This window comes from Athene noctua, chromosome 18 (genome assembly GCF_965140245.1).
Source record: "Athene noctua chromosome 18, bAthNoc1.hap1.1, whole genome shotgun sequence".
Classification (NCBI taxonomy): Eukaryota; Metazoa; Chordata; class Aves; order Strigiformes; family Strigidae; genus Athene; species Athene noctua.
The window spans coordinates 3013675-3026935 of NC_134054.1; the positions used below are offsets into that span (position 1 = coordinate 3013675).

The following is a 13261-nucleotide window of genomic DNA, read 5'->3' on the forward strand; positions in this document are numbered from 1 at the left end:
TGTCAGTCATTGGCACCTTCCCGGGGACACTGCCACCTTCCTGGGGACATCCACCATGTTCCAGGAGACAGTTCTACCTTTCCAGGGACACTGTCACCTTCCTGGGGGACAATGCTACCCTTCTGGGGACACTGCCACCTTCCTGAGTGCACCACCACTTTCCCAGGGATATTGCCACCTTCCCGGGGACCTTCCTGGTAACAGCTCCACTTTGTCAGCCTTTGTCACCTTCCTGGGGGACACTGCCACATGCATCATCACCTTCCCAGGGATGCTGCCACCTTCCTGGGGACATCACCACCTTCCAGGGGACAGTTCTGCCTTTCCAGGGACACTGTCACCATCCTGGGGGACGCTGCCACCCTCCCGAGGGCATCGCCAGGGTCCCAAGGATGCTGCCACCTCCCTGGGGACAGTTCTACATTTCCAGGGCCGGTGTCACCTTCCTGGGGACACTGCGGCCTTCCAGGGGCCACCCCCCCCAAACCCCGTGTCCCCCCACCCCAGACGCGTGTTAGTGCCACCAGCGAGCCCCGCGGCGCGGGGAGGGGCCGCTCCCGGTCCCCCCCCGGGGTTACCTGTCAGCGCGCTGTCCCCGGGGCCCGCGGCGTCCGGGCGGGGCAGCTCCGGGGGCTGGGGGGGGCCGGCGGCGGCCGGGGGGGGCTGGGGCGGGGGGGGCAGCACGGGGCGCGGCCGCGGTTTGGGGGTAGGGCGGGATTTGGGGGGGGCACCGGCGGGGGAGGGCAGGAGCGGGGGGGGCGGGGGAGGCGGCGGCGGAGGGGCGGGGGAGGGCGGCCCGGGGGGCGGGCAGGGCCCCGGGGGGGCGGCGGGGCCGTAGGGCGACGGGGTGCTGGGGGGGGTGGGGGAGAGGCTGGCGGGGGAGGGCTGCCCCCCCCCCTGCTCCCCCGCGGCCGCCCGGGGCGGGATGGGCGCCAGCTTCTTGGCCACTGCGAGACACAGACAAGGGGGGGAAGGGGGGGTGTCAGGGTGCTGGGGGGGTCACACCGAGCGGGGGACCCCCCCTCCGCCATCCCCGGCCCCGCTCCTACCTTTGCGCAGGGCGGGCGGGCTCTGCTCGGCGGGCGGGGGGGGGGCGGCGGCGGGGGGGGGCGGCTGCGGCGCGGCGCCCGGCCCGGGGCTGCCCCGCGATTGCCCGGCCCCGGGGGGCGGCTCCTTGGGCCGGAAAGTGCTTGAAAGGAGGCGGGAAAGAGAAAGAGAAAAAGAAAGAGAAAAATGAAAATAAAAATAAATAGAAAAAGAAAAAGAAAAAGAAAAAGAAAAAGAAAAAGAAAAAGAAAAAGAAAAAGAAAAAGAAAAAGAAAAAGAAAGAAAGAAAGAAAAAGAGAAAGAAAAAGAAAAAGAGAGAAAGAGAAAGAAAAAAAAAAAAGAAAAAGAAAAAGAAAAAGAAAAAGAAAAAGAAAAAGAAAAAGAAAAAGAAAAAGAAAAAGAAAAAGAAAAAGAAAGAAAGAAAAAGAGAAAGAAAAAGAAAAAGAGAGAAAGAAAAAGAAAAAGAGAGAAAGAGAAAGAAAAAAGAGAAAGAAAAAGAAAAAGAAAAAGAAAAAGAAAAAGAAAAAGAAAAAGAAAAAGAAAAAGAAAAAGAAAAAGAAAAAGAAAAAGAAAAAGAAAAAGAAAAAGAAAAAGAAAAAGAAAAAAGAAAAAGAGAAAGAAAAAGAAAAAGAAAAAGAGAAATAAAAAGAAAAAAGAAAAGAAAAGAAAAGAAAAGAAAAGAAAAGAAAAGAAAAGAAAAGAAAAGAAAAGAAAAGAAAAGAAAAGAAAAGAAAAGAAAAGAAAAGAAAAGAAAAGAAAAGAAAAGAAAAGTTATAAATAAAATTTAAAAAACAGTAACGCAAAATTTTAAAAATGCGAAGAATTAAAATAAAATTTAAAGAAAATTAAAACCCAAACCAAAATAGAATGAAATAATAAAAATAAATGAAAAAATAAAAATAAACAAACCCAAAATATAATAATAAAAGTAAAATAAAAATACATGAAAAATAAAAGTACAGTAAAAAGAAATGAAAAATTAAAACAAAATAAAAAATAAAATAGAAATTTTAAAAATAATAAAATAAAAAGGAAAATTTTTAAAGCAGTAGAAGAAAGAAGGGAGAGCCGTGAGGTCCTTCCCGCCCCCAGCCCCCCCGCGGGCGGAGGTTTAGCTCCAGCCCCGGCGCAGCCCCCAGCCCGCTTGCGTCCCGCCCCCCCCGGCACCCCCTGTGGCCAGCGGTGACGGCCACCGAGCCCCCCCGCCCCCCGGTTTGGGGTCGGATCTTGCGGCTGCCCCGGGGGAGCGGGGCGGGGGGGCCGGGGGGGCCGGGGGAGCCCGTTTTGGGGTCAGTGCCGCGGGGTGAGGGAGCGGCTGAGGGAGCAAGGGCTGGGGCCGGGGGGGGGCGAGCAGCGAAGGAGGAGGGGGGGGGGGGCCAGAACGGGGTGGGGGGCACCCGCTCGTCCTCAGAGCGGGGGGGCTGTTAGACACCAGGTGAGCCCTGCTGCAAAATGAAACACCATAAAAAAGGGCAAAAAGCAAAACCAAAAGCAGTTAAAAATAATAAAAGAGCAGAAGGGTTGGCAGGGGGGGAGAGGGGAGAGCGGTGGCAGAGCCCCCCCTGGTGCCGAAGCCCCCCCCTCACGCCTCACCCACCACGCCAGCCCCCGGCACGACCCACCTGGGGCTGCCACCCCCACCCATGGGTGCACCCCGGGGCAAAGCTCAGCTCCCCTTTTTGGGGCAGAAAAGTGGAATTGAGGTGCCTTCTCCCACCTGGCCCGTGCAAATTAAAGTCGGACAAAGACCCTGGGCAGACCGAGGGCTCGGGGGATGTTGGGGTCCTTCAGGCTTTCCCTTGCACCTTCCTCGCACCCCAGCCCCAATTTCACCCAGGCCCAGTGGCCCCCGGGCAAGGGGCCCGCAGGGAGTCCTGGGTGGCAGGGGACCGGGACGCTGCGGTGGCCACGGGGACGCCGGGCATCCTCCGTGGGGTTGTTTTGCTGGATTCACAGCCCGGGTTGGGGACACGGGGGTGCCGGCGGCCTTACCTTGTCCGCTCGGCTCCCGGGGGGAAGCCGAAGCTGGTGGGAGGTGGGGAAGGGGCGGCCGAAATGTCCGGCGACTGCTCAGGAATGGGCGAGTGGGGGGTGGCGGGGAGCTCGGCGGGCGGCGCGGGGGGCTGAGCGGCCGGAGGGGTGGAGGATGCCTTGCGCGCCACTGAGGTGCCTCGTCGAGCCACCCACGAGGTGTCCATCACCCTGACGCCCATGCTGGGGGGGACACATGGAGACAGGCTCTCAGCACCCGCCCGGTGGGACGGGACTGCCGGTGCCGCAGCCCCGCTCCTTCGGGGTGCCTGGTCCCTAAAAACATCTCCAGCACCAGGAAGCTGCTGGGAATTAACGCCCATGGCAACAGAGTGGGACACGCTGGTGTCACCCACCGGCCACCTCTCCCTTCCCCAGTGACCAGCAGGCACCAGCACCCTCCCAGCACCCTCCCAGCAACCAGCCAGCCCCATCCCAGCACATTCCCAGCATCCTCCCAGCAGGGTCCCAGCACCACTGCAGAGGGTACAGTACCTTTGGATTTTCCTAAGGCTGCATGGGCAGAAACACACCATTATTAGTGTAAAAAAACCCCTAAAACTCGACAGTGCACAGAGTGAGAGCCTGCTGCTGGGAGAAGGACCTGTGAGGTCAAGGGGCTTCGAGAGAGAGGGTAGGAGGGGCACGGTGGGGACCAGGCTACGCCGGTGATGGGGAGAGCCCTGGGGACCGTTTTTGGACTTGGGGAGAGCCCCGGGGGTGCTTTCTGGAGCCCACCTCACTGTCTGCGGCCCCTGTGAGGTGGCACAGGGGGGGCACACACAGCCTGGGTGTGGGGAACTTTCCATTGGAGCAGAGCCCACAGACCTTGGGGACACCAGGGTACCTGACCCCAGCGTGGCACAGCCCCAGTGCCACATCACAGGCCACCCCACTGCCATCTCCAGCAGGCTGGGGGCAGGCGCCAAGCCCTGGGCTCACCTGAGCACCCTCAAGAGCCCAGCACGGAGAGCAGGGGGCCCTCCACTCACGGGGACCACCCAACATCCACCAGCCCACTGCCACCCCCTCCCAGGGTGGTGGCAGTGCCACCTCCTGCCTCTCTCCAAACCCTGGCACCGCAAAGACCCTACCCATCCTTCTTGTAGAACTCCAGCATCATGTTGTCCGTGGCCACACTGAGGGGCCGCCGTGCCTGGTCGTGCTGCCGGCGGTCGGCATGGTCCATGTCCGGGGAGGGCATGGAGCTGTAGTTGGCGTTGTGGTTGACGTGCATGGGGCTGCCGTAGTTGCCTGTCACGTTGAACTCGATGTCTGGGGAGGGGGAAAGGAGAGGGGGGACACGTTGGGTTGTGTGTCCTCAGTGAGGGGTGGAGATGGGGGAGTATTACAGAATCCCAGAATCATCTGGGTTGGAAAAGCCCTTGAAGCTCCTCCAGTCCAACCATGAGCATCACCCTGACCGTTCCCAACTCCACCAGATCCCTCAGCGCTGGGTCAACCCGACTCTCCAACCCCTCCAGGGATGGGGACTCCCCCCTGCCCTGGGCAGCGCATTCCAACGCCCAACAGCCCCTTCTGCACAGAAATCCTTCCTCAGAGCCAGCCTGACCCTGCCCTGGGCAGCTTGAGGCCATTCCCTCTGGGCCTGGCGCTGGGGCCTTGGCTCCAGAGACTCATCCCCCCTCTCTGCACCCTCCTGGCAGGGAGTTGCAGAGGGCCAGGAGGTCTCCCCTCAGCCTCCTCTTCTCCAGACTGAACCCCCCCAGCTCCCTCAGCCGCTCCCCATCAGATCTGTGCTCCAGACTGGCACCACAGGCATTCCTGGGGGTTCTCAGAGTGGCTGGCTTGGGCTCAGAGTCTTGCCGGATCTCTGCCTGAGCCCCAAGCAGAGGGGGATGGCAAAAATAAGTATGGGCGCTCAGCTCCTGCTCCCCAGGGAGGGCTGGGAGGTCCCACAAAGCCCATGCCACCCTGCTAGGGCACAGCCTACCTCCGGGGAAGAACCAGTCGGCGTGCTGGATGAGCGGCTCAATGATGCCCACGATCTGCAGCGAGACAGTCGTCATCATCTCTGTCATGTTCCTGCAAGGGGGAGGGCAGCAGCTCAGCAACCCCACCACAGCCCAGCCTTATTCTCAGGGGGATCCTGGCCCTTGGACCCCCCTCACCCCCATCCCCAGCATCCCTCTGGCACGCTCGCTCTCCACCTGGCTACCTTACCCATCCGCCTGTGGCCAGAGGAGGTTAGGCCCCAGCACGATGGCCACATTGCTCGGTGTCATTTTATTCGTGTCCTGGTACTCGGTCAGCTTGGCCAAGAATTTAATCAGGTACCTGGAGAGCAGAGCCAAGCTGTGTCGCTGTATCAGCATCGCACCCTCTCCAGCCCCTCCCCGGGTCCCACCAGCCCCGGGCTCACCTGATGTTGTTGTAGTTGGCTTTGGGCAGCTTCTCGCAGGCACTCCAGAGAGCCTGCAGCCGCTTCTCCTGCTCCGGGATGCTGCGGAGACGTGGGTGAGAGGCTCAGCCCCTGTCCCCAACCTGAGGCCCTCGGGGACCCTGCGAGACCCTCGGGCTACCACCAACATTATGTAAGTAAATTAACCCCAAATAATCCATCCGAAATGAGGAAACCTTTGGTGGCAGACTGCATACTGTTCTCTCCCCACCCCTCCACAGACCCCCTGAGGTTTGTGTTTCAGGGATGTGTTTGCTTTGGAACGGGACATTACTGCAAACAGCTCCCCAAAACAACAGCCCACTCCCCCCCATGCCACCCCCAGGGACTGTCCCCTCCACTGAGCCACCACTGTGTCCCTGCTGTGCTCCAGCACTCCCAGGGCAGGTGGGGGGTGTGGTCAGATCAATATTGAGGCACTACTGAGGTGGTTCCCACCCCAAAAGGAGATGCTCCTTCTCCCACCTCCCTCTGCCCGACATCCCCATACCCCAAACACCTCCCATGGCGGAGCAGACATGATGGTGCCACCTCAGCTGGCCCAGTTCTGCTGGGCTTGGGGGTTCCATGGTGCAGAGCACCCCAGAAAAGGAGGTGAGAGCTCCCCTGGCCAGCTGTCCCCTGGGCTTTACACACCCGTCCAGAAATGACACCAGCGCCCAGCACCCAAGGGCTTGCTGGAAGGTGCTGGGAGAGCTCAGCCACCTTGGCCAGGGTGCTCTGGGGACATCAGGGTCAGGGGACACCAGGGCCACCCTCACTGCCAGGACCCACCATGCTCAAGGAACATCACAGGAACCCTCCCAGCTCTCAGATATCCCCAGTGGATGTAAGCCATGTCAGAAATAACTCATGGCCCCCAAACCATCCATAAGAGCCCAAGATGCCACCATGCATGTCACAGAGGAGTGAGGGGGACACTCCAGACTCACTTGGAGGCCTGGATCCACTCCTCGTACAGCTCGAACGTCATCAAAGGCTCCGGCAGCTCTCGCAGGTAGGACTTGAGGGCTCCTGCAGCACACAAGGGACACAGGGCTCGGCACTGCGGGTGGCACCAGCTAATGTGCACCAAGTGGTTTTGCTCCTCAGCATTTTGACTCTTATCCCTCCCAGCCTTACCACCACCACATCCCAAAGCACCCGCTAGCTTCCCTGGCTTGGTGGAGCCCATAGCATCCCCTGACCTCAGCAACCACCTTGCCACCTCCACCCAGTCTCTCTTAGCAGCCCCCTGATTCCCTCCACTCTTCTTGCCTCCACGCGGCATTCTCAGCTCTTCATCCCACGTTTTTGCCCAGGACATTTGCAGCTCCTCACACTGGGAAGAGGTTCCCATTGTAGTCAACAGGAAACCAGGGTCCAATCCTGCACCCATCAGAGAGACCAGCCCAGGAGGGGAGCAGCTGACTGGCATTTAAACCCAATTCATGCTTAATACCAGCCCCACGAGTTCAGATCTGTGCTTGGAGAGGGTCTCCACCCTGTTAGAGGTAGAGAAGATGGCAAGCTTGATGATAACACGTGTCAATCTTCTCAACTGCTCCCTGCTCCTGCAGAGCCTCTCCTGGTCAGTGTCACACTCATTAGTGTCACTCTCATTAGTGTCACCAGGGCCCCACTGCTGCCTTGGATTATGATTGCATCCCTGTTTTCTTCAACGCCTGTGACCAAAAGCACTGCTCAAGCCCTTGGCCAGGGAGGGAATGTGTGGGTTGGGGTTTGTGCTCCTTGGTGGATGGTAACTCCTAAACGCCCCCAATTCCACCAAGAGCTATATTTCTTCACCTGAATTTGCCCCCCATATATTCTGTCTTTGATGTTAAAAGGCTCTGGGACAGATCACAGAAGGATTGAGGTTGGAAGGGATCTCTGAAGGTCATCTGGCCCAACTCCCTGCTCCAGCAGGACCACCAAAGCTGGCTGCCTGTGACTGTGTCCTGATGGCTTTTGAGTATCTCCAAGGATGGAGATACTCCACCACCTCCTTGGGCAACCTGTGCCAGTGTTAGGTCATCCCCACAGTGACAAAGTGTCTCCTGATGTTCAGAGGGAACCTCCCGTGTTCCCCACTGCCTCTGGTCCTGGCACTGGCCATCACTTGAAAGAGATCTGTCTTCTTTGTACCCTCCCTGCAGGTTTTTATATACATTGATGAGATCTTCCTGAGCCATCTCTCCAGGCCCTTCAGCATCTTCACAGCCCTTCACTGGGCTCTCTCCAGTACATCCATGTCTCTTGTGCCCAGGACTGGAAGGATCACCTCCCTTGACCTGCGGGCATCACTCCTCCCAATGCAGCCCGACACCATTCACATTCAGTTTGCCACAAGGGCCCATTGCTGGCCAGTTTGGTGGCCACCAGGACCCCCAGGGCCATCTCTGCCAAGCTGCCTTCCAGATGGGTGGCCCCCAGCACGTCCTGGTGCCAGGGGCTGGACTTGGCACTTCCCCTTGCTGAACATCACAAGGTCTCTCTCAGCCTATTTCTGCAGCCTGTCCGTGTCCCTCAGGATGGCAGCACCTCGGGATGGCATCAGCCACTCCTCCAGCTTGGTGTCATCTGCCAACGTGCTGAGGGTGCACCCTGCCCCATCATCTGGGTCATTAATGAAGACGTTAATCAGGATTGGACCCAGTATCAATCCCTGGACTACACTGCTAGTTACTGGCCTCCAACCAGACTGGTGATCACTGGTGACCACCCTCTGGGTGCCCAGGGATGGTGCCTGGTGGCTGGATGGGCTGTCCCACATACCACCAACCCCCCACCCTGAGGCAGCCTCTACCTGCGATGGCGTGTGGGTCGGCCGAGTACTCCTGCACGTCCACCACGCAGCAGTCCAGGGCGGCCTTGAGCTTCTTCAGCTTGGAGGCTGAGGGAGCCACTCGGAAGAGACCCTTGGCAGAGGACACGGGAGAGCGTTGGACAAGCTTTGGGGTTGGGGATGTCCCCAAAGCCCCCCCAGTTCCTTCTTCCCACCTCGGAGGTACCCATGTCCCCTTCCATGCTGCCCAACCGAGGGTGGTAGGACACGGGCCCTACCTCCTCCTGCATGCCGCACTCCAGCAGCATCGTCACGCACGCCTCCACGGGGAAGGCGATCTCCCGCCCGCTGACGGCCAGGTGCTCCTCCAAGGGCTTCCCGAAGGAGGGCTTCTCCATCCACGCCTCTGTGACAGGCAGAGGGGGTGAGAGGAGGGGGAGGGCACGGCGGGGACGGTGCCGGATCTGGCATCCCCTCCCCGAAAGGCCCTTGGATCACAGCGTTTCGGCAGCAAAATACTCCGTTTGGGTGTTGCTAAAACAACAGGACCCCGCACCTCTGTCGGCGGCTCAGGAAGTGCTTTTTAAAGATGAAATCCAAACAAAATGTTTTCCAATCATCACACGGGACATTTCAAAGGGGCTGGATAACGTTTTCCGGGGGGAGCAATCACGAGCAAACCTTTGCAATATATTCCCCCTTCTTCCATCACAGTTTGAGGCAGGAATATTTTGTGGGATCGAGAGAAAAAAATAAAATACAAATCACTCCCTGCCTCGCTGCAGCTATGGCAGCACCCCGAGCCCTGCCCCGGGGAATGCGCTGTGACCTCGGTCTCCCAGCCCAGCTCCTCTGGAGGTCGCACAGTGCAAAGCCAAGCCCCAAGACCCCCCCCTTGGCGCTGGGTTCCCACCCCCGGTGCTGTGCCTGATGGGGATATTCAGGCAGGTTTCACCCGCTCCCTGTGAAGCTGGCCGGATCCTGCCCCCTGTGACCGAGCAGGATGGAGATGCCCTCCCCAGCTTCGGGCAGGCGGGATGCAGCAGGGGCGAGCCCAGAGAGGATGCTGTGCCACAAACCCAGCACCACGCTCATCGCCGCAGCAAAGCCCCACGCGGCTCCGGCGTGAGGCAGAGCCCTCGGTGTCGCATGCATGAGCGGGACAGACCCCGCGGGCACTTACCCTGCTGGGCTTTAATTTGAGGCAGGACATTCTGCAAAAGCGCTAAGGATTTCCGATGGTACTCTGCCTGCACCTCGATCAGCTGGGGGGGAGAGACAGCACCGGCTGTCACCCCTATGGCCGGGGCCGGGGACCGAGGAGTCCCGTGGGGATGGGTGGCACTTACGGTTTGAAAATAGTTTGCATAGTCTACTTCTTTGGCCACAAAATTGTACATGTCAGCCGAGAGCTGGTCCTGCAGAGAGCAGAGAATTAATCGCCATCCCACTCGTGCTGCCCTGATGCCACCGTGATGTTCCTTTTGGAGGCCACCAGGAGGGACCAGTTTGGTCACACCAGGAGTCAACATGCCATGTGGCATGTTGCAGCACCCGTTTGAGATCTGCTTGGGATGTTTAATATACAGCAGCACCAGGGGAGTTTGCTTTCTGCTGCCGTGCAAATGGCTCCACGCTTGCCTCCCCTCTCCTTCCAGAGCCCACAATTATCCAGCGCTTTGCAATGAGCTCTCTGGAAGAGAAAGTCACTTGGAAACAACCTGTCAGCCAAAGGCTGCACATCCCAGAGGGCTGCAGGGCACAAATTAAACCCCAAGTTTGCTCATCCCAGCACCTTGTTGCATTGCTCCTCTCATGCAAGTGGCTCATTAACCACAGGGCTAATTGCTGCTCAGCTGCTGGGGGTGGCATCCAAGCACTCAGTGCAGACCAGGCTGATGGGGCATTGGGTGTTTCTTGCTCTGAATTGCAACGAGCCCCTTGGCACCAGGACACATGTTTCTGTCCTCACACAAAACAGACTCTGCGAGTCCCCGAATTGCTCCTTTCTGAGAATCCCTTTGGACAACTCAACTGGAGGAGAACCAGCAGGTTTTTAAAACACTGTGGGTATGTCCCAGCTGCAACACCCATCATCCGTACAGTGAATATACTGGGGGCAGCTCCTGGCCCAGCTGGTTTGCTGAGAATTGCTGGGCACGTGGGGCTGCGATGCTCTGAGATGGGGGGACAGAGCATGAGTTTGAGGCTGAATTTTAAAGGCTACACAGATTCTGATTGTGGCCCTGGAGAAAACCACCAGGATTTAAGACATGCACCCAGCTCCATCTCCTGCCCAAAACCTGTCCAAAACCTATAGCACAAGGTTCACCCGGCCCTTTGCATATTCTGCCCCAGAGGAATATAAAAGCCACACAAAATTGCCTGTGGGTTTCACCGCTGAATCCCACAGCCTGTGACGAAGGTGCTGGCAGCAGCGTCCCCCCTCGCTCAGACACTTTTCCCACCCAACACAACCAGCTGGGTGGCTTGTGCTCCTGTGGGATGGCGGGGGGTGGCATGGCCGGGTGGCACACGGGGGCTCAGCACTTCCCACGGGTCTCTGTGCCAGGGGTGGGTGTGCTCGGTGCTGAGCTCGCCGGCTCCTGCCGGGACAGGTGCCCTGGGAAGGGAATGCTTTCTGCCTCCAAAGGGATATGGAGGGTGGGGACAGAGGAACCGGTGACACCCTGCTTGGCTGGTGAGCATCGCCCACTGCCACCAGGCTGCGTCTGGGCAGGGGACCAGCTGAAGGAGTGTTCATCCCGGGCAATGGGGTAAGGAAGGGGTGAAGAACAGAGTAAGAGGAGAGGCTGCAGGTTTTCCGCTGTGCTCAGGACACCAAGTTCCCCCCACTCAGCAAGAAGCGATCCCCCCCGGGATCCCGGGTACCCTGCAAATCTCCACTCTGTTGGCCGCCTCCTCCATCTCCTCCCTGAGAGCATCGGCTTTGGCGCCCGAGGGCTGCAGGTTGCTGGCCAAACCCGAGGACTTTGCAGACTGCTGCCACCTGCACAGAGAGGGCAGAGCTGTCACGGCAAGGGATGGGGACCCGTGCAGAGCGGTGGCTGGATCCCAGCAGACTTGGAGGGCTGCCCAGGGACCCCCCTCAGCCAAGCCCACCATGGTCCCCAGGCTGAGCACCACGGAGATGGTCCCAACCCCAGCTGGAATGCCGAATCCACTCCCAACCCAAAACATCCCCAGTCCCCACAACCTGCTGCATGCACTGGGCTCTAATTATACAATTATTTTCAGCAGGAGAACAAGCCCCACCCAGGCAGGAGGAGAAAGGAAGGTGATGGGCGAGCCTGGACATGATGCTGGGAAGTACGGACGCCTCCCAGACCTCTACCCAGGGCATGCTGTCATGTGAGGGGCTTGGCCAGCCCAACGGCTCCAGGAAAAACCCAAAGCACAGTGTCTGGGACACGGGATGATCCCAAGGGTCATCCCAGCTCCACCCCAGCACTACTCTAGAGCAGCAGGAGCACTAGGCTCTTTGCTATCATGTAAGAACTCACCAAGATAGGGGAAAGAGGAAAAAAATAAAGACTTGTGCCAGAAAAAAATACTCTTTTCTGCAGAGGGCAAGCGAGGAAAAGGGATCTACAGTTCTGCAGACAAAAGCAGAAATCTTGGCTCATTGCAGAGCTTGACTTAAAGGTGCACAGTGACATGACTGAAACTTATTGTCCCAGGGAAGCTGTGGTACCCGGGCTCCGGGACATGCCCTCCTCAGCACTACCCATCGCTTGGGAATTTTTATTTTTTATAGAACAGCTTTGAAGCTGTTTCCTACCGTGTCCTGGAGGAGTCCATGTCCAGCACGAGCTTCGCCAAGTGCTTCCTCTGCTTTTGGATATTTGGGATTTCCACCTGCAGCAGCACATGGAAATGGGAGAAGACAAACACCTGTGGAGAGGTGTCAGGGCAGGTCATACCTGACTGCGACTGGTGCAAGCTGGGCGGATAAGGGTGCAGGTCCTTATTTTAATATCACTAGGGAAGATGGCACAGCTCGTCCCTCCTCTGTGTCCCCACCCAGGCTGTGCCACCCCCCACCAGCCCTGACTGCAGAACCCGCATCCCTGAAAGGAGCATCCTTGGGGGATCAAAGCTTCCTGCAGTGGGGAGCTGGGTGAAGGCAGGAAAAGGGCTTTTGGGGATGGCAGTGCAAAGCCTCCCACACACAGGCACTGTATGCCAAGGGATTTAGTAACGGTTGAAAGCCCTGAACACCAGCAGTGTGATAAAGCTTTTGTTTCTGCTGGGGAAGATCAACTCAGAACCAAGCCGAGGACAATTTGCTTGATGTAAAAGCAGGGAAAAAAGCATTGGGAAAAACTGAAAAACAAAGCTGGCAGCAGGGGGAAAAAGGAGGGGGAAAAAATTCCCAAACAACAATGGTATGTGTTTGGAGCTTGGAAAAATGGGTCAGAAATAAGAGTGTTAATGCCTCTGCCTTCAGGGAAGGCAGAAAAGAGCAAGAGCAGGGAGAGCGGGCGAAGGAGCCCAGCAGGACCGCTGCCCCAGCAGCCAGCCCAGCTGAACATGCAAATGCTGCCGGTCAATTAAAGCAATTAGCAGAAGTCTCAGAGGGGGAAGGTCTCTCATCGGGGTCAGGAACCAAATATGCAGTGAAACCCTGCTTTCCGCTGGCTTGTTTCGGATGTGAGTCCCCAGCACGGTGACACCCCGACCCAGCGACGTCCCCGCCGGCGCTCACCTCAGCCAGCACGAAGAGGGGCTCGATGACGTCCCTCTCCACCTGCAGCTCGAAGTGGATGAGCTCCTGAGCCAGCTTGTCCTCCGCCTCCCCGCACAGCCGCAGCATCTTCCTGCAAGGGCACGGCAGGGCTGGGCACCGCGGGCGCCGGGGGGGCGATGGGCAGCCATCCTGCACCCCAAACCCCTGGAGGGGACAGCCCCTCCTTGGCAGATGGCTGGAGGGAGGGCAGCAGCCTGGGGACCGCGGCCACCCCTGGCGTTAG

The 13261-nt window shown here is 58.2% G+C and overlaps 1 protein-coding gene across 6 annotated transcripts in view; it reads right to left on the reverse strand.

Moving 5' to 3' along the window:
- Window positions 1–13261, reverse strand: part of ARHGAP44 (Rho GTPase activating protein 44) — a 31008-nt gene that overhangs the window by 1747 nt on the left and 16000 nt on the right. For 2 of the 6 annotated variants that reach the window (XM_074922206.1, XM_074922212.1), the window contains exons 5-19: window positions 12997–13108; window positions 12070–12146; window positions 11160–11277; window positions 9451–9685; window positions 8546–8673; window positions 8289–8400; window positions 6433–6514; window positions 5462–5542; window positions 5263–5376; window positions 5033–5124; window positions 4173–4353; window positions 3574–3591; window positions 3040–3261; window positions 1050–1189; window positions 579–947 (exon numbers count right to left, since the gene is read on the reverse strand). In XM_074922206.1, the coding sequence (XP_074778307.1) occupies window positions 579–947; window positions 1050–1189; window positions 3040–3261; window positions 3574–3591; window positions 4173–4353; window positions 5033–5124; window positions 5263–5376; window positions 5462–5542; window positions 6433–6514; window positions 8289–8400; window positions 8546–8673; window positions 9451–9685; window positions 11160–11277; window positions 12070–12146; window positions 12997–13108 (2081 nt within the window). The remainder of the gene's footprint in view (window positions 1–578; window positions 948–1049; window positions 1190–3039; window positions 3262–3573; window positions 3592–4172; window positions 4354–5032; window positions 5125–5262; window positions 5377–5461; window positions 5543–6432; window positions 6515–8288; window positions 8401–8545; window positions 8674–9450; window positions 9686–11159; window positions 11278–12069; window positions 12147–12996; window positions 13109–13261) is intronic. The other 4 variants (XM_074922208.1, XM_074922209.1, XM_074922211.1 and 1 more) reach the window with 4 other exon arrangements.